Here is a 21,854-nt window from a genome sequence, read left to right as displayed (position 1 = left end):
CTCCAATGCTTTTGCGATGTACTAGAGAGTTCTTTATTATTGTCTTGGCTACAATTGTTGTCTGTGTGTTGGATCGAAAATATCAGTGGTTTGGTTGTTATATGCCAAAATATCCAAAAATCCTTGAAAAAAAAACTTCAAGTCAAAATCCGGGGGCTCGATTTTCACCGTAGACATATGGTCTAGTTGACTTTTTTGCTCAGTACAATCCCAAGAATCAGAAAGTCCAGGCGCCCGTGATGGTGTTCAAATCGCCCCACTCTATTGTTATGTCTATATTGATATTTAGTTTTAAATGCTTTTATACATACACTCACTCACATTCGCTCGGTTAGACACACATACATACACGTTGTACTTACTTATCACGACCGGTGGTTAGAATATTGTCCTCCTGCAATGGTTTGCCATTGTGCAACCATTCGATGCTATCGATCGCGGAACCCGTTGTCGAACAATTGAAAATTGCCGTTCCACCCGAATTGACAATTTGAACTTGTGGCAATATGTGAACGGATACATATGAATTCACAAATAAACGAATTTCAATCCGCTGTTCACCAAATTGATTTGATGCTTGACAGACCTAGAAAAAAAACAAAATAAAACAAATATTAAACATGGAATGAAATGAATGAGAGTCAATGAGTTGCAGAATGACTGACACGACTGAATGAATGGATGAACGAACGACCGAATGAACAAATATACAATATAAAATTTGTGGTTTTTGATAGTCTCTATGTACATTTATACATACATATGTATATATATGCTGTGAATAAATCAGTTATTTCAATTTGTATAGAATTGAGTCTTTAACAATATTCGTTTTTGTTTCTATTTTGGTTTTTTCATTTATCTATTGAATTTTACCGAAACTCGCCGTAGCTGGTTGTAGTTTATTGTTGTAGTTTGATAATTGAAGTTAAATGATTAATTTATTTCTATGAAATATGAATTCCGCTTTTTGACCTGCGTTGATGAGACCCATCGGACGTGTCAACTAGCTACGAATAGTTGATTTTTCTGTAGATACATAGTAAAGCTGTGAATCAAATAACTAGATCAGAAATTTCAGTGGATTTTAGGGCAAAGTCTCGCAGTAAACATCGAATGCCTGGATCGACAAGACGATAAAATATACAATTCAACTATCACCTATGGCATTAGCTTATATGTGAGGAGAGCCAGGAAAGTCATCATGAGCATTGGCATTCCGACATAGGTAATAAAATGAGGGGTACAGTGCTGGTTGAGCAAATAGATTGATCCACCTTTTGCGCGGTGAATGAAGACGCTCCTACGAGGGTAAGAGGATATCGCCACAGTTCGCCAGATATCACCATTTGATAAATGACGTATCCTCGCAACCTGTCATTTCCCTTGGCTCAGACCACTCTCCTATCATACATAACACACATACATAACACCAACGTAATACTACCCAACGGCGTCACAACCAGTCAACTAATACACACTATTGGGTGTGTTAACGTGCAATTAGAGGTGATCGACAGGATAACGAATGCGGGGTAATTCTCAATCGCTTTGTTCAACTGTACATACAAATATTTCAGTTTGTTGGGGAAAGGTAGTCTTGCTACTGCAGGGAGCTAGCCATACGGCTGTGTTCGTATTCTGCCAACCGACACGGGAGTGTAGAGAGGTTGAAAATTACTTTTACAAGCTACCCCTTTTGCGCGGTGGCTAATACATTCACTCCACCTTCAAGTGTTGTTCCACTCCAACTCCGGGTATTGTTCCTCTCCACCTTTGGGTGTTGTTGCACTCCACTTCCGGGTGTTGTTCCACTGCACCTTCAGGTGTTGTTCCAGTCCGCCTTCGGATGTTGTTCCACTTCTCCTTCGGCTGTTGTTAACTCCACCTTCGGGTGTTGTTCCACTAGTCAGTACTCGTAGTATACTGTAGAGGTTAACTTAGAACTAACACTAACGAACGGCGGCCCGAACAACCGAGTTGAGTGCTGAGCCACCGAGTGGCCGAATCCCTACAACACGGGAGTCGAGGGCCCGAGCAACCATACGAACCCCGAGTGGCCGAACATCTACAACACGAATCACCGAGTGACCGAACACCTACGACACGAAGCCGAACTATCTCACTCCGAGCCCCGAATCGCCGACTGCCCGAACACACACAGCACATTCTCGATCGTACTAAACAGCGAATCATCGACTTCCCGATTATGTTCAAATCGCCTACTACCGAACAGCGGAATCATCGAGTTCACAATTATGTTCAAATCGTCAGCAACACGAACAACTAATCATCTAGTTCCCGATTACAAATCATCTACTACCGGCAACGAATCAGCGAGCCTATTATTCGTAAATCGCCTGAACAGCGAATCATCGAGCTCCAGAGCATTCACGGATCCGAAAACCAAGTCATCGAGCTGCCGTTCATCTACTAACCGCCTACATCCGAACTAAACAACGACTTGTTGAGCACCGACCACCCCCATCAGCCACTTCTCTCGTACCAAGCTTCCAACCACAAATACTCAATCCAAGTCGATAACCAGCGTCAATTAACCGATTTACCCCTTTGGCTATTTAACCACATCTTATCGTATTTATACATCAGTAGATTATAAATTAGTTTTAAATCGCGTCGATGCTTTCAATCATGACAAGCTGTTCGAGGATATGGAGAAGACTACTCTCTCTAATAAACAATATAAGCGGACGCCAGTCATTTGTGGCATTTAGAAACAAGTAGTCCTAAGACAGGGTGATATCTTCCGAACTGTTTAACCTCTACCTTTCAGAAATTGTACGCCATCCAGACGGCATAGAGATCGTGATGTATACGGATAATTGTACGATCTTTGTGTCGGGACCTATCATCGATGACATATGTGATACGTTAAGTATCTACATAGCTGATGTAGTGCAGTTCTTCCACCTGAGGAATATGAAAATATAGGCCGGTTAATCTATTGCCACACAGTTCACCACTTCTACGACTGAAATGAGACTCCCCCTGAACATATTAGTCAATGGTGAACGGATTCCGACCACTAACTATCCCAAAATATTGGGTGAACGTTCGATAACATGTTTTAGTCGTCCACGCAAGCCACATCTATTTGCCATAAGATCAGAAGTATGAATAAGGACCTCAAGTCGCTGGACGGCAGCAATTGAGGTATTGAAAAGGAAACCTTATGGACCTCTTACAACGCAATAGGCAGGTCTGTGGTAAGCTATGCGAAGCCAGCGTTGTATGCAAATGTAAGCGCTGAACAGTGGACGAATATTTAAACCTGTCATAATGCCGCCCTGAGGACTGCATGACACCTGTGGACTATCTTCATGAAGAGACGGTGAAGGTTTTACCGGTGCCACAACAACAACAGGTCACTTGGGTTTACAAGCGCATCTGCACAAAATTAAATGCGCAGATAATAGCATATGCACAACATTGGGGGAGGACGACGAAATGTTGGAACATTTGCTTTGTCAATATCAGTTCCCAGTTGTTAGGGACACCTTTGTGGTGGAGGTAGCCAAATGTGTGGAGTGATATATCCAATTCTCGAACTTTATCAATGGCTGGACCAAATCGGTTGATCTGATCAAGAGATATCGGGCGCACCATTCAGCTACCTCTCCATCCTCTATCCAGATATCATTCTCATAGAGAATACAACAACAACTGTCTGCTGACAAGTGGCCAGAAACTTAATCGATCATGTTATGACAAACGGAAAGGACTCTTCGAGTTTGATGTAAGTACATACGATCGACTTGGATCACTGTCTAGTATCCTTAAATTTCTCAACCAATTCAACGTAAAAAAGCCAAAATTACGCATCCTGAAATTTTAATTTACCCAATTGTTTCATGATACCACTCTTCATCCCGTTAATATAACTGTAGCGATTTGTCTATGTAAACAGGATAAGTAACCACCAAGTTGTTTAAGAAAGGAAAGTGTATCAGAACGTTGACAAACCGAATGCATCAGACATCGATCGATCACCAAAACACTTCCACAGCAAATATGCCCGATGAGCTGCGGACCTAAAAGCGAAACCGGTCGCACAACTTTTTGGTTGTGTGGGAATGTCTTCGGTTTCCGTTTTTATACCATCCACCATAGTAAGGAAGGTATATTAAGTTTGTTTTTTTGTTTGCAACGCATTGAAATAATCTTTCGCGACCATATGTATATTCTTGATCAGGACAAAATTCTGATATAGCCATGTCCGTCTGTTGTAATCACTCTAGAGTCCGCAATAATTGAGCTAGACCGCTATATTTTTGAACCCGAGTGTTTTTTCCATAGACAGGTCAAGTTCGAAGATGGGCTATATCGGACCACGTTTTGGTATAGCCCCCATATACCGGTACCTCATGATTTTCGGTATTTTGAGGGTTTTAGCTACATTTTTGCCCAAACTACTTGAAGTTTAGCGTTTAAGATTACCAGTAGTCACAAAACATCTCCACTAAAAATCCTTAATATAGGTCCATGTTTTCGTATAGCCCTCATATAACGGTACCTTCCAATTTTCTATATTTTGAGTGTTTTAGCCATATTTTTTGACCGAACTACCTGTCATTTGAAGCTTGAGGTTCCCAGAGATCACAAAATATGTAAATAAAAAATTGTCAACATAGGTCCATGTCTCGGTATAGCGCCCATATAACGGTACCTCCCGATTTTCAGTATTTTAAGGATTTTAACTATAATTTTTGACCGTACTACATATTTTGACGCTTGCGGTTTCCTGATGTCACAAAATATTTCCACCAAAAGTTGTCAACATAGGTCCATGTGTCGGTATATAACGGTACCTCCCGATCTTCGGTAGTTTCAGGGTTTTAGATCCATATTTTGGTATAGCTCCCCATATAACGGTTCCTCCCGATTATTTTTATTTTGAGGAGATTAGCTACCTTTTTTGCCAGAAGTACCTGCAATGTGACTTTTGAAGCTTTACGAAAAATGTCAACATAGTTCCGTGTTGATATAGCCCGATTATAACGGTTCCCAATAATTCTCAACATAGATCAATGTTTTCGTATTGCGCTACATAACGGTACCTTCCTTTTATATATAATTCGGAAATGTTAACTACTTTTTTACCGAACTACCTGTTATTTGACATTTTAGGTTCCCAGTGGTCACAAAACTTCTCCACCAAAAATTGTCAACGCATTCCCAGGTTTGGTATCGATTTCTGTTATAAAGGTCCTCTCGATTTTTGGTATTTGGAGAATTTTATCTACTTTTTGTGTTAACTACCTGTTAGTTAACAGTTGACGTTCAAAGTGGTCACAAAACTTTTCCACCAAAACTTGTCAATTGTCAGGAGTTTAGCTACATGTGTTGACCAAACTATCTGTTATATGATATTGTCAACATAGCCTCCATATAGAGGTGGCGCTCGTGATACATTTTCTGACATAATATAGTCGTTTGTCTATTAAAATTGTGGACAGGAAGGAAAATTAAATAATATGTGTTTCATGGTGGAGGGTATAAAAACTTCGGCCCGACCGAACTTGACGCTTTTTTATTTGTTTATTTTCACTACGCCTTCGCTCATTCAATTCAACTCCAAAGAGGAATTAATGACAATATAATATTATTATATTTTTATTTTATTATATTACTGTACTATGTGGACAACTAAATATTATAATCAATGAAATATGTGTTCCCTATACACGCGGTTAATCTACCGTTAACCAGACCTACACCTTATCTTTCCATTGAAAAAACTCAAGACAATAATATAGGCACAAAACATTTTCTTCCCGACTAAAAGGGTGCAGTCACCATACATTTAAGAGTATTCCAAGCCATGTCTGAATTTTGTTTTCTGCAATAACCTCAGTTTAAATAATAAAAAAAAAACACCTCCGAACAGTTAAATTCCACATGAGGTTTCAGACTAGCAGACAGGTTATACAATATGCGGAAATGACATTAGTAACAAATAATGATTAGGGTTTTGTCTTTTTGAAATTTTTTCTCAAAAATGATTTCCTGTAGCAGGGATGAATGAACGTTTGCCTAATAATCACTACGCTATCGTTTATTCCATGGAAATATAAAAAAAGCTCACGCACAAATCGATTTTAAAAATATAATTTTTTGAAAAAATGTATGAAATGATTTTTTTTTTCAAAATTATTTTTTGTTGCGCGAATGAATAAATTGAATTGAAAAGGAATAAATATAAGCCTACTAATAACTATAATAATGTTTAGTTCATTCAAAATTTGAAAAAGGTCATGCACAAACCACTTTGAAAAAATTTTAAATTTTTTGTTTTTTGTTAAAAAAATTATATCTTTAAATAAAAGCGTTTACAACATTTTTACGATTCTCAGAATCGAAAAAAATTAGTGATAAATAAATGTTATATCAGTTTAATTATCTCATGTGATAAATTCAAATTTTAAAATCATTTTGTCCGTGAGTTTTTTCACCGAATCACTTTATAATTATGATTTTATGTAATCTTATGGCAAAACTCATCAGGCTATGATACAGGGATATGAGGTTGTAATATAGTCATAACCCTAATAATGATACTAATAACAACAACAATATTGACATCTACTGACAAATATTTCGTTGCTTGCGCTCTAAGCCTTGTCTTTTACTTCTTTACTCCATATTTGCTCATTCATAGTAAGATTTATCTCAAGAGGGGGTTACTTTCCCGAATCCTGAACCCTATTTTTCCATCGGCACATGTTAGTTCATAACCTTTAACGATAACTCCCCCGTTGACATAACGGGAAATTCAGTGTCTAACTAAATTTATAGAGGTACGAAGATATTATAAGACTGTGTCATGCTAAGCCATTCTGTACCATTATCCAATATTTCCATTTTTACTCAAGAAAATAAAACTAAACCAAAAGGAAACAACATATATTTTCAAAAAATTTCCGCAACATCATCATGTCTTATCAACTTTATCGCCATTATCTACTCAATCAGAGAAATGACTTTTATTATGGTAATTTTTTCTTTGGTTCATAATGTCGTATTCTTCATCTATGTCAGGATATTTCATATCTTCTATCTATGACAAATATAAATACAAAAAAAAAAAATAATTTCGTTTCATAAATAGCAAAATTCAGAGGAAATCAGCACTCAACACATTTCACATAAGTACGGAAAAGTCAATTGTAAGTGGAACATGGGAAGAACAAAAATAATAAAAAAAAAAACAACAACAGCTAGCAAGTCCCTAGAACAAAAAAAACCAACCAAAGAGGAAGCAAATTTGTTTAATAAAATGCACATAAAGACACTATAATGATCGTCGACTCGAAATGGGGAAATGTAAAAGATAAATAAATTTGAATCGAATTTATGCAAATTTAAATTGTTCTTCATTATGTCTCCACTTGAAATCTTTGAAAAGGCACAAAGGATAGCTGCTTGGTTGGTTCTTGGAATGATAACGATGACAGCGACAGCAATGATGATGATTCTATTATAATAGCATCAACGGGGAGTGGAAGTTAAGGCAACAACAACATCATGTACGACGAAGGACTCCAGCAATGATACTCTCATTGTTGTCATAAAAATCCACTTGAATTTAAATCAATTTAGAATATGAACAATCCCAGGCAAATGTAACAATTTCAAAACGTACCCCGTCTACAGCACAGTTGTATTTTCAACGTCAGTTAGAAGGGGTATATGTTTGTGGGATAGGGAGTAGCATACAGTGTCATAGCATTAAATTAGATAAGAATATTCAAAATGCACATATAAAATAAACTCGTACGTCAACAGAACAGATAAAATAATAAATGTAACTGCACTTTTTATTAGCCACATAGATTAGATTAATTCCAATTTTGAGGAATGCATGTGTATGGTACTCACATAATACTCTTCGAGTCGCTCGAAAACAGTTCTTATAGTGTCCAAAATCATCGTGGATTCGCGACGAAATCTTTGCCAGTCGATGTCAATATTGTTATTTTTGTGGGTATTAGTCCTCCTTTGTTGAAAATTTCATTTCCGATGATGGTCGTATATTGTCGAATATTTGTAACATTCAGAAACGTAAAATCAAAACTTCTTTGCATAAACCACGAAGACCAGACCCCAAAGCGCAGTAAAATTTTCAATACGTTTCAACCTGATCGTTTATACCTCAAAGCTACCTAAGGTTACTAACATATGAGATGGATATCTGCAGATCGCACACAGTTCTTCCAATTGAGGAATATACCATTCAATGAACGAGTGCCTCCGTGGCACAGTGGTGGCACTTACATGGGAAGGTGTGATAAAAATACTTCTAGATAATATATCGAACTGAAATTTGTATAAATGGGTCCTCGTGGTCAGAAAAGACTCTAACAAAAATATTGCAGTCCTACGTCCAAGATTTCGCGTGCTTCACATGTAACGAATCATCTTGAATTTAAGTATTTTACTTTTACCAAGACATTGTTCAACCAAATTTTCTGCAATCCGGTACCAGGAGTTATTTTTGCATAGTAAGCATCCCCACGAAAAATGGTCAGTATTGCTTAATGATTTGGTTTACTCCCCATATGATTTATATATCGATTTATTTGAGCAGATGTCAACCAAATATTCTAACCGAATAGTTTTTAATAATGAACTCAGAGATCAGAACATCACCTTATAAATAAATTTTATATCGGTCCACTTTTGACTAAACACATAGGGTTGCCGTCCTTTTTCGGTACTTATAGGCTTAAATCACTTTTTTCTGCAGAATTACCTGTAATGACGTATTTTTAGTTCTTAGTGCAGGGAAAATCTCCACGTTTTGGCGTGGTCCAACATTAGGGTGTCCCAAAAAAAGAAAAATTATTTGTTAACGTGAATACGCCGAAAACTTTGTATTTTTCTTTCACGAGTTTTCAATGCGGCTCTAAGTTACCATGACAATGGAAATCTCTAGAAAGGATAATAAAAATAATTTAAAAATTTCAACTTTTGGTCATAACTGCCAAAACCGCAAATTTCCGCAAAAGTCTATACAGTTTTGAAATCTAAAGGCGCTAGGCTACAACTTGGTACTAGTGGCCATTCTTGCGAATTTTTGGAAAGTAACTAAAACTTTAATGAAATCCATACATCTATATCAAATATTTTCATTTTGACCAATATTATAACCAAAATATTTATCGACCCTTGCAATTTAGAGGAATTTTCATTACCAGAAAAATGAAGCTTAGACAATTTACTAAAAGATTCAACTTAAGACAAGGCGATGATAATTTGTTTCATAAATTCGCTTAGAATATAACTAATTTTCCTAATTTTTAAATAAATTTTTTCTTCAAAATAACCCAGCAAAAAAGTCCTCCCAAAATCATGGGTTTCCCCATTATTTTTACAAGGGCATGTCGCACTCAGTTTCTAGTTATTTTATGACCACTAGAATAACTAGTTATTCTGTGGCCACTAGAAGTTGAAAAGTAACGTGAAAAAAAATCTATTTTTAGAACAGTTGATGTAGAGAATTTGTTTTTAATTTTATCACACTTCTTACGTTTATTTTACTTTATTTTATTTCGCTGTCTGCCCGAATTGAACAAACGAACCCTCTGATTTCTAGCCAAAGACACTACACACTATGCCACGCACACGAATATTAAGGGTTGCTTAAGAACTTAAATGTGCAGTACACATGTGCACCACGAACTGTTATTTTTTAATTGAAAAACTCGCGTGCCGACGGTGAGCGTTGAACACACAACCGTAGTCGGACACACACTCACTGTGCCATCGTCGTCATTACTTAGGGAGGAGTAAAGTAAGTAGGTTTACCTTGTAAATTTTTTAAGAAGTAACCCATTACTTTTCAGATTACTTGTAATGCGAAAAGAAGCTTGTTTACATTACTTTGTAAAGGGTTAAGTAATGACTACCGGATCCAAATTTTTGCTGGGAAGTCATGTTTGTGAAGCTTTTTCTCCTTAAGAACCGCTAAAATGGGAAAAATGAGTTGAGTTTCGAAAAATTTTGAATGTTTTGAAACGATTTGCATCTTTAAATTTTAAAAGCGATGACATCAATTTTTTTTATTTTTGTCGTTGGGCGCATCCACCGTGCGTGGTGAAATGGTATGGAAACCCGTATATCACCCGTGTAAAATTTCCCTAGAATCAGTGATGTATTAAGACACGCAGTTCGAATTCGGCGACAAAAGGTAGGTACATAAAATTAAGCTACTATGATTCGGAATGCTTTTGTACTTATTTAGCTGGCCCTCTACAGAACAAATGCCTATAAGCCGGACTAAGAAACGATTCCCATTCCTCTCTATTTGTTGCTTTGCTTCTATAGTTTGGAATACAGTGTTTTTTATCTAGTCTACACCAAAATGTGGAAGGGGTTGTATAAATTTGTTTTTCGAAAAATTCATATAACACCGCGAAATATTCGTCGTAGACCAAACTACATATCGCGATTTTGAGATGTGTGTCCGTCCATCCGTCCATTACACATTGTAATCATACTATAGGCCGCACATATGGACCAGAATAGACCCTTATAGTAATTGGCGATGATAGTGAAATATTTAGGGGGTGAAATGGACCAAAATTGGTAGCGGCTCTGATCGAAATTTTATTTAAGGTTTGAGCTTGCGACATAGAAGTACCTTGCAATTTAAGGTGATTTACAGATAATATTTTGCGGGTTAAATGGACCAGAACTTTTTAGTGAAAATTGGTAAAAACTCCAACTATACTCCAGAATGATATGTTCCACACACGTATGTTATATTCAGAAAGGTCTTTCCATTGAAGCCAATTGTATTTTTTGCATGGCCAGATAACAGAGATACAACCTAATGAATTCAGAGATCCCACAGCTTTAATATTGGGAAGTGTAAACATAATCAAATGTCGCAATTATAGTTCAATATTGACAACTTTTTGCATATCGGGTTCGAATTTGGACTATATCGATCCACTCCTTTGGGTATCTTCCACACAAAATTAGGGAAAAGTGCAGATTAAGACCTCCTCTCGGATCGTTTTAAAAATTTTTCAGCAGGTTATTCTTGCGGCCTCCTTTACGATAGCACATTTTTTTTGTGGGGCAAATCCATACTTCCTGATGGCTCCAAGAAACCATGATGGCACCAACTAAAATTGCAAATCCCTAAAATAACTCTCGCAGGGAGTTTCTGATTGGTCCAAACTTTGTACATCGTATTATTTCATCCAGTCATGTATGAGGTCGGAATATAGTATATATCGGTCCCGTCCTTATGGGATAGTGCAGAGGACTCGTCTCGGATATACTCTCGGATATATATTTTAACATTCGTTTTGTTTGTTTTCACGGTCGTTATTACAACGGTACAAATTTTTCCAGAGTAAGTCCATACTTCCTGAGATAATTTGCCTTCCGGCACATACTAAAATAGCTGGTATGCAAGATAAATCTCTTTTTTTAAATTTCTTCCATTCTGAAAGAAAGGGTGCTTCCGTAGACTCTTTCTGGTGTATGTCCATGATTTGGTATATTTCCGCCTCAGATTATCGTACCTACAGATTTTTTTAATTGTGCAAATTACGGTTGTGTACGAGGTTTTCACTGCTACTACATTTTCTTTAGTTCCAGGCAAAATCGTGAAAACCTAAATAACCCTTAAAATGTGAATTTTGACCGCGATCTATGAACATTGTAGTTTCAGAATCCGCAAAAACTTTCCAGGTTACAGCACCTTTCATTTAAAGTTAGTTTAGGCGCACCAGGTTCGGTAAAACTCACCGAAATCAGGTTATAATGCGTTTGGTAATTTTTTATTTTCCCAATACAAATTATAACTTTTTTTGAAATAAAGATACAGCTCGCAATTTTTAAGCTAGAGCTTTGTAATTTAGTATAGAATTTCACTATGCAACACTGAAAATACAAACAACTTGTAGTATACATTTTTTGAAAGTACATATTGAGACTACAAAAACCCTTGTAGGATTTTTTTGCTGTCATATCCAGTTCGGATTATATGGCCCCATCTAAACCGGTCTAAACTACTATAGGAAATTAGCCTTGCTGTCTTTGGCAATATTGTAGCCCTAAACTAGTAGAATTTATCAAAATAGAAGATTTAGAAGATTTTACATAATTGCTGAAATTCTGGTCAGTATCAGCTAAACTATTGGGAGTTGAACCAAATAACCCTTTTCGAAAATCTTCCAAAAAAAAGTTCTCACCAATTCTTCAGAACATTCTGAAACTCTAAAATGCTTACCTCAAGTTGTTTCAGCGGTATTTTGGATCATACCTTTTACAACACATATTTCAAACACAGTTCACACCAACAGTTTATTCTCGCATTTCGGATTTAAACACATTATTGACATATTTATTCAATCGTTGTTGAAAAATATACTGAAAACAACGTGATAGTAGCATTGTACAACAACGGCATGTTCTGAAGAGTTATGTATTACATTCCAGCGAACATTTTTCCAGAAAAAAATATTAAGAAAAAATTAACTGTTTTGGAGATATGATGTGAAATGTATACAAACTATGGAAATTTTCGATATTTTTTAAATTTGAGGCAATAAATGTAATTTATCGGGTTTATTATTTCTACAAATATTTTATTCTTGCCCTTATCTACAAATTTACTTCAGAGATGAGGATTCATATAGGTTTCAGATATATAGCCCAGAATTGCTTTAAAACGGCAATATTTAATCATGTTTAGATGGGATCCAAGCTTGATCTGACACAACAAAATCCAACTAGGTTTTTGTCGTTTGAGTCTGTACTTTCAAAAACGCTCAGCTCAAATTGTTTGGCAGAGTGTTTTCTATTGCTCCCAGGATCTTTGGTATTGCAAATGGGTTATATCGATCCCAGGGTTTCGGAGTCGGAGTCGGGCAATTTTGCTGGAGTCGTAGTCTGAGTCAAAAAAAATTTCTCGACTCCGACTCCGGGCGAAATTTTTTCCACGTTATAGAAATATAACATTAAATTTGGAACAAAAACATTTTTACTATGTTTTATTTAACTTGCTTCGTTGTCTGTTTAGTTCAAATCTGGTAACTCATTTTTCACACAGTTGCGGTTGACCAATCGAACTGAAACTTTGCACACTTTACAGATTTGGATGACAATACATGAATATGAAACCAAAACCAATATGGGTCCATTATTTCCTATAGCCCCCATTAGCGGTACCACCCGATTTTAGGCATTTTGGGGATTTTATCTTCATTTTTAGTCCGAATTGGCTGTACTTTGGGATTTGGAGTTTCCAATGTAGAGTTGTGCCAAAGGAACTATATGGAACTATCTCGTTCACTTCGCAGTTCCAATGGCCCACCTTTTTTCTTTGAACAAACTGCGTATACTTACTATCACACGTTATATTTAATGATGTTACTCATACGCTTTGGAACTAGTACCAGGAACTAGGAACTAGATGACCCAACTCTATTCCAATGGTACAGAAACTTCCCACCAAAAATTTTGGACATAGGTCAAGGTTTTGGTATATCCCCCATATAGCGGTACCACCCGATTTCAGGCATCTAAAATGTTGTTTTTAACTAAAAACTTAAAAATAAAATATAATTTAAAAAAAATTATGTTACAATGTTTTATTTATAAGTGCACCAAAAAATTATAAAATAATTGTTCGCGTAGCCTTAGTAAGTATATTCTTCTTCATGATGGAATCTCTCAAATAAAACACTTGCCGTTTAATTTTGTTCCCATTTTTAATTTGAAGGCAAGTGTTTTATTTGAGAGATTCCATCATGAAGAAGAATATACTTACTAAGGCTACGCGAACAATTATTTTATAATTTTTTGGTGCACTTATAAATAAAACATTGTAACATAATTTTTTTTAAATTATATTTTTTAAAAATTATTATTTATTTTAAAAGAAAGGTATAAGAAAACATATATGCAAACGGTATATTATAATATGTTAAAGGACAATACACAGGATATTTATTATCCTCTGAAGTGAAGTCTATTCATCCCTATTTTGTTGATCCAATTGATTCTTTACATTTTTGCAAAAAAAATTAAAGTTTTATGACAATCGAATCAAGATTGGTTCTGTAACCTCATTCGTCTAAAGTCTTACTGGTCTTCTGACAAAGATCTATTGGTATTCTCATCTTGTTTTTTTGTGAGAAGTCATCCTTGTCTTCTATTAAAAACATTGTGGTCTCTGTGGGAAATCTTACTGAATACGTTGTGGCACAAATTGAAAGTTAAGATCTGGGAGAGGAAAATATTTATTTTCGGAATGAAAGCCGTAATTGAGAACCCCAAAGGATCCCATAGCTGAAATTTCTCAATGAGGGCTTTAGATGTAGACATTCAAATAACCGGATCTGTCCGCCAGGAACAGATATAGTTCATGTGCATCCGAGTTTTCTACACAATCGATAGCATATACGAAATTCAATGAAATACATAATCATAGAGTTTTTATGAGAAAGGATCGGGTAAAAGTGATAAAGGACAATCAAAACATGACAATATCGATTTCTTGTCCGAGTGGACCGACCCTACATACAATTATCATAGCAACATTTTCATGCACGAACGAAATCTCATCGTGTGCTAATTTTTCAGTTCCAGAAAACATCCATCTGCCTACGTGCTGAGTGGTGTACACAATATATCTCAAATATTTCAATATTTCAAATTATTCACTCCACACCAAAGTTCGAAATGTGAGCGCTGAATGTTAGTTTAACAATATTGCCTTAGTATGAGCGGTGGATGGATGTATTTTATTTTGTATACAGCATATAAACTGTGTTTTTCTCCAAATCGGCCACAATAATATATGATAATTGGTTTATTAGTTTTCGAGATAAAGTTGGCACCGCAAAATTCTTTAATAAAAACATTGTTTCGTATACGGCCTCAAAACTTTGTAATATTTTTCTCTTTCAGATGAAGAAAAAAATCTGCCAAAAAGTTACATAGTTTTCTCGGAAAAATATCATGAAACCCTGATTGATCCACGTTTTGATATAGCCCCCATAAAACGGTACCTCCCGATTTTCGGTGTTTTGAGGTTTTAGTCTCATTATAAATGGCTGAAATTTGGTACTTAGTCCTCGTTGGGGGTATACACAACTTTTCCCAAGAAGTTTGCCGGTATAGGACCATGCCTTTATATAACCCCCATACAAGGGTACCTCCTTATTTCGGTATTATGATGTTAGTGATAACAATAACCAATCGAAATTATTACTGAAATTTGGTATTTAGTCTTCGTTGGTACCCCTGAAATTTGTCGGTACAGGTCCACGCCTTCATATAGCCCTCATAGAACGGTGCTTCCCGATTTTCGGTATTTTGCAGGTAGTGGTCACAATAACCCATCGAACTGGTAGAAATTTAGTATTTAGTCTCCGTTAGTGGTACTCAACTTTCTCCCCTAAATTTGTTGGTATAGATCCACGCCTTCATATCGCCCCGTAGAACGGTTATACCAGAAGAAAATTATCAGTATAGATCCACGTCTACCCATACCCCCTAGAAGCGTACATCTTCATGTTCGGTATTTTGAAGGTTTTAGCCACATTATCATACCGAAAAACATATGGGAAATTTGCTATCAAGTCTTCTGTGAGTCTAAAAACTTTCCGCCAGAAATTTGTCGGTATAGATCGATGTTTTGCTATATCCCCCATAGAGTGGTACCTCCTGAATTTTGGTATTTTAAAGGTAACCACATTGTTTTATCGAACTTGCTGAAATTTTGCATTTAGTCTTCTTCATAAACGGAAGGAAACTAACTGTTCCATCTTATTTCAATACAACTCGTGGTGGAGAGTATAACTAATTCAGCCCGGCCGAACTTAATGCCGTCCTTACTGTTTTTTTTTTTTTGGTCTGCAGACAGCCTTGTGCCCTTAGGAGTGTCGAGATGCTTAAATCTGGTACTGCTAACTACCACGTTTTTTGCCGCTGTGAAGTCTATCAGCCTCATTCGCTCGTATTGGATATATTGTCAGACGTTTGTTGGGCCAAAGATATTCTCCTTTCCAATGATGACATTCAGATCGCCTAGAATAATGATAATGTTATGGGCAGGAAACAACGGGCATATGTTTCTTCAAATCGCTCGCAAAAAATATCTTTGGTCTGTTCGTCCTTGCCTTCAGTGGCTGCATGAGGGTGAATACAAATTTTAACAAGTCTTTCATTTACAGGGGTGAAGCAGAATACCAGATGTTTTAACCTCCGACCAACTACGAATCCGCAACCCCACACATGCTTTGTGTCATTGTAGCTATAATACAGTGCGTCGCCTTTAGGTGTTTTAGTGACACATTTTCCAATCCATTGCACGATGGGGCCAATAGCAGGTTTTCGAGGCAAAAAGTCAAATTTTGAAGTGAACAATTTGAAAAAAATAATAACGGATTTCGATTGCCAACACTCTGAATCACTAAAAATAAAAAAATAAATCAATCTGGTAACATCACATAGCGACATACTGATCTGGCAATGGTGACATATTTTCTTATGCATCATTTTCCGACATTCATTATAAATAAGTAGTGAAAGCATTTTTCGGCGCCAAAAAGAACATTTCAACATTTTTATATTTTTTAAACATGGAAAGCTCTTCAATGGGTATGTAAAATAAGATAGTGTTAACAAATAATAAAAATGTTATGTGTGGTAAATGTATTTTTGAGTTAAGATGTTATGTCTTTTTTGGAGTATTTTGCTTTGTTATCTATGTGTTCTCTGGAGTATAACTTTTGAGATCTAGGTAGATCTAGGATATTATATATATGTGGTGAAAGGTATTAATGTGTACTATCATTTTGTGAAAAAATTAGCTGCGCCCAGCTGCGCCTTTTCATAAAAATCTGATTTCAGATGTCGTAATACTTAAAATTATGGACATTTTTATGTTTTGGTTGGAGAATAATCGGAAACCCATTAATGTTATCAATTGGATTTCGGAAAAATTTAATAGACGTATATAATAATATATAATTTCCAAGATATCGCAGACAAACTTTGGCTTTTGTGGCGGAATCTTAGCCGATTTTTACTAAATTTGAAACCTTGTTTTATTAACTTATAACAAACCACAACCATGAAATTTGAACATACGTATATAGGGGAGCTATTTCTATATCTGAACCGATTTCAATATAACTTGAAAAACTTATTTGTAGTCCGAATTCCGTTACATTTTGCAAATTTTATTGTAATTTGATGGAATTTGCATGCTTGGTCAATCATTTGCCTGAAATCGGGCGAACATATACATGGAGCTATATCCAATTCTGAACCGATTTCAATATGATTAGCCAAAAATGTTTCTGGACCAAAATCCGTCACACATTTCAAATTTCATCAAGATTGGACATACATAGCGGGATTGGTGACCAAATACCTAAAATCGGGCGAAAATATATATGGGAGCAATATCAAAATCAGAACCGATTTCAATATAACTTGGCAAACTTATTTGTAGTCCTAATTCCGTGGTATTTCCCAAATCGCATAAAAATTGGGCAGAATTTGCGTGTTTGGTCTATCAATTGCTTGAAATCGGCCGAACATATATACGGGAGCTATATGTATATATGAACCGATATGAACCAAATTTGGCATATTAGTTTCTAAGCCCATTATAAACATCTGTACAAAATTTGGAAGGTCTAGCTTGCCCCAGTGATTTGTTGCCTCGAAAACCTGTCATTGGCCCCATCGTGCATTGTATTTCCTGTATGGTAGTATTATCGGCCTTGTACTTTTCAAGTACAACTGTCAATGAGTAAGCTACACTTTCTCTATAAGGAGTCCAAACATTCCAAGAGCAGGCTCACATATCATGGTCTGTAAAATTTTGGTGAAGGTCGTCATCTTTTAGGTATTTGTTTTCCTAGGACGCGCGGCACATGTTAGCTCATATATACAAATTCACAAAAAATCATAATACCCTTTACCACAGTTTGGTGTACGGTATAATAAAAGCGAATATACCCTCCTTAAAGTCCCGCAAATTTTTATAATTTCAGAAGACACTGTATCAGACACCCAACGCCAAATGCTTGATGATGCACTGAGTCTGTCAGTTATTTCCCCATTTTTTGTGGCATCAGTGTACTCTGCTTAAAACACAATACAGCAAAGTCCTCAATGCATGCTAACACATTTGTAAATACATTGACTTACTTCCTTCCTTTTCGAAGTGGATGAGGTAGGAAGCGTAGTATGAATAGAAAGAGCAGTAAAATGTTGTGTTCGACATCCGTTTCATTTAGATGTTAGAATGGAATGAAGTCTACCGACCGACCAACTTCCAACCCATTTCTCCACCACGACAATAATATCCGTGTGTTTTCTTGGTTCATTCCGTTTTACCACTTCACATTTTATATTCATTCATACTCACCCATTTGCCTGCATCACGTTCGTCAGCATTTTTGATAAGCAACAATGTTCGGGATAATATCACACGCTGTGATGATGGTATTGGATATAGGGCTGATGAATCCGATACACGATACCATCTGCAATGAAAGAAACACAGACACATACAGAGAACCGAAATTAAAGTAGTAAAAGGAAAATAAGTGGAAAATGATGCTGAAACGAAAAGTGAATAGAGTACAAAACAAACAGAGACACATACACTCAAACGCAAACACGCAACATACACTCTGCAGCCGAGGCGGCGAACATAACCAATTTCCTGCACCCATACAGATAAGCATTGAAGTATGAAAATCATGAATTACTCCATCTTAGCCAATGTTGAGTGTTTGCTTTGTAAAGCTGAGGAGGCTGTTTGAAAAAATATGTTTTTTATGGTAATTGAGCTATGATATGTTTAAATTGGTTTTAAAAATATGTTCCTCATATAATCTGGGCGGTGAAGAGGGTTGGAAATTTTGGGAAAGAGGAAATTATGTTTGGGAGGAAGGATTTTCTGTAATCCCGGCATAATGGAAATCAATATTCATAACAGATTATTGACAATGTAAGCTTTTACGTGAAATTGCTTTTAGAAAATCATTGCCTCCGGTCGATCGCTCGCTCACAATGTGGACTGGCAACAAGGTACAAATATTTTTTGAGGCGATATAAATAATCCCAAAAAATCTCATTGAAAGAACAGTTTTGAATTATGCTACAATTTCCTATTATCTTAATGAATTTTCTATTTGTGAACAACAACTTTTATAGAAGGTATAATTTAAAAGCCATGGATGAAAAATATGTTATTGGTATTTTGAAAATCACTTAGTCTCCTTTTGTGCTTATTCAAGTGTGACAGAATTGTTATCTTTGTAATCATGGTATGTTTGTTTGTGTTAAAAAATTTTTTATTCTAAAAGGGATTATATTTGCGGTTTAGAATACAAAGACTGAAGATAGTGGTATGAGGTCTATACTAAACAATGAAAAAAGGAACCTATGGGTTGCTTCCTCATTAATCATTTTTATTTTTATAACTCAAAGGAGCAAGTAACACTATAGACGGAATAAGCAAAGTCCACAATACAAATACCCCTGTGCATATGCTCTGTACGAATAAAAATTACTTTTAGAACGTAAACTAATGCTATTCTTTGAATATAAGTGGAAATATTCTGCTGCCGTCCACATGTATACAATTGAAATAATTTGTATGATTCATACATTTGGCGACGGCAAAATTTCGATTGAACTAAAAAATAAGAGATTCCTGAATTTGCAGCCATTAGAGTGACCCAAAAAACAAAATTTCTTTTTTTGGAACTTCTACCTCTAATTTTTTTTTCATGTGGTAGGTTAACGTTAGCCTGTGCCAACCTAGCGATCCTTGTTTCCATAGTAATTTGTATGGGGCCAAAGGTAAATTTTTACGAAAATTATGGTCCAATCGATGAAAAAATTTTACCAGTTGATTGTTGTGGCTAAGAAACGATTTCTACAAAAACCCGTTCCCGTTGACCGATCTTTATTCCCATAGTACTTTGTATAGCGTTCAAAGGCAAATTTTCAGAAAATCGATCTGCAGGCCACAATTATTTTCCAATCGATGAAAACATTTTACCAGTTCATAGTTGTGGCTAAAAAACGAATTCTGGAAAAAAAAGCGCCATAAATGTTCCAATATGCATATATGGACAAATATAGGTAATTTGGGCCCTATAATATAGTTAATATTAAAATCCTAGCCGATTTTCATAAATTGAAACATCTAACATCTCGACATTACTAAATGCACACGGGTGTCTCCAGACCAAAAAAAAAAAAAAAAAAATAGCATATGGTATGGCCAAGAGTGTCGCGATATAGGGCTAGTCGAGAACCAGTTGCAACGGCTGGGGCACGAGAGAGGGAGAAAAAGGAGAGAGGAGAAACTTTTTTTCTAAGGAAAGAAAGGGAAATGGAAAAGCGGGAGATATAAAGGAGCCCGACTGAAGTCTGAAAATTGTAACCATGAGTGAAACTTCAAACTGTCGGGTTTTGTACAAGCACATTCCCCTGCAGTGAAGAGCAAGGAAGTCTGGTTTTTGTTACAACAGCGTATGATATTCCGTTAGAATTACAGACTTATGTGCGTCAATGAACTCGGGCATAACTCCCACAAATATTGTGGACGTAACAGCCAAAACATTACGACGAAAATTTTCCAAGCGTTACCGGTGTTTTTATCTGTCCAAAATATGAAGTCTCAAATCCCTGCCAAGTGTCTAGTCCCTGTTTATCGCTGAGTCCGAACGGCATGTTCTAAAGACACCACATGAAGAGAAGGTTTACGTGACTGAAATATTAAGGACATGTCGCCAAAATCACTGAGAGGTATTTTACCACCCTCGAAAATTTGACCCCACGAGCTTCAGCGTGTAGGGCTGGTGTGCATACCATTGCACCACGGTGGCAGACCTGGAGATAGAGCCAGATTAATCAGGAACATGAGATGCCGTGACATGCACAACTCCCAACGGATATAAGTGCCATTATTTTTCGGAGTATGTTTGTCCCTCATCAAATGCGGACAAAATTCCCAAAATTGATTTGAGTGTTATGTCCGTTGGGAGTTATGTCATGGCACCTCGTATTCCTGATTATTTACAGGTCTAGGAATGTGTCTGCTTCTATTGGTTCCAACCACAAAGCAACTGGAATTAGTTGAGTAGGTTTTTCAACTAATATGACATATGTTTTGCACGGTATCATACCACCATTCCGAACGTAGTTGAGCCAAAACTAATCTGGTCTGTAGTGGCAACTGACATGCTTCAGCTGTGATAGATGAATAGGATTTAGATGGGAAAGCATTCACATGATAGTTTTTTATGGCATCTGCGACTGCATCTGTGTGAATCATGTCCAAACCTAATAGGCTGGCTGATCTGGGGGTTCTCTCTTATACAGTTTTACAACTGTACTCTCTCCTTAGACGGTCCACTGGCGCCCATAACCTTCACAGACCGATCTATCGCGTTATATTTGGTCGACCAAGTTTCTTTACGTGCATCTCAACTGTTGCCGGCTAGGGACTTGCGGAACTTCTTCCTACATCTCAGTTTGTCGCAGATAGCTGTGGGATGCACGGACGACATAAACATAGTGCCGAATGTTACCCTAAGAATCTTTGTTCAGACTTTGAACTCTGTTCTCTGGAGTCCACGTAGTGAACAGAGTGGCCGCAGACTTAGTGACATGTTCATATTCCTCGCACATTTCACAAATTACATCACGGAGTTACCAGATGCCAAGGTCGTGCAATCGATATCAATGCCGTGTGGAGTAGTTGGACTATGAGAAGATTAAACACTTTGGGGAACTCCCTTCTTCACTCTACGCGTCTTGAACTTCTTGTT

General features: G+C 36.5%; 1 protein-coding gene across 3 annotated transcripts in view; it reads right to left on the bottom strand.

Annotated features, from left to right (window-relative positions):
• Dscam3 (Down syndrome cell adhesion molecule 3) overlaps positions 1–21,854 on the bottom strand; it is a 457,425-nt gene that overhangs the window by 226,219 nt on the left and 209,352 nt on the right. For all 3 annotated transcript variants that reach the window (XM_073960642.1, XM_073960641.1, XM_073960643.1), the window contains exons 8-9: positions 18,431–18,548; positions 363–586 (exon numbers count right to left, since the gene is read on the bottom strand). In XM_073960642.1, the coding sequence (XP_073816743.1) occupies positions 363–586; positions 18,431–18,548 (342 nt within the window). The remainder of the gene's footprint in view (positions 1–362; positions 587–18,430; positions 18,549–21,854) is intronic.

The sequence above is a fragment of the Musca autumnalis genome, unplaced genomic scaffold (genome assembly GCF_047663935.1).
Source record: "Musca autumnalis isolate F117 unplaced genomic scaffold, ASM4766393v1 scaffold_1, whole genome shotgun sequence".
NCBI classification, from domain to species: Eukaryota; Metazoa; Arthropoda; class Insecta; order Diptera; family Muscidae; genus Musca; species Musca autumnalis.
This window is presented reverse-complemented; position numbering and strand designations above follow the sequence as displayed.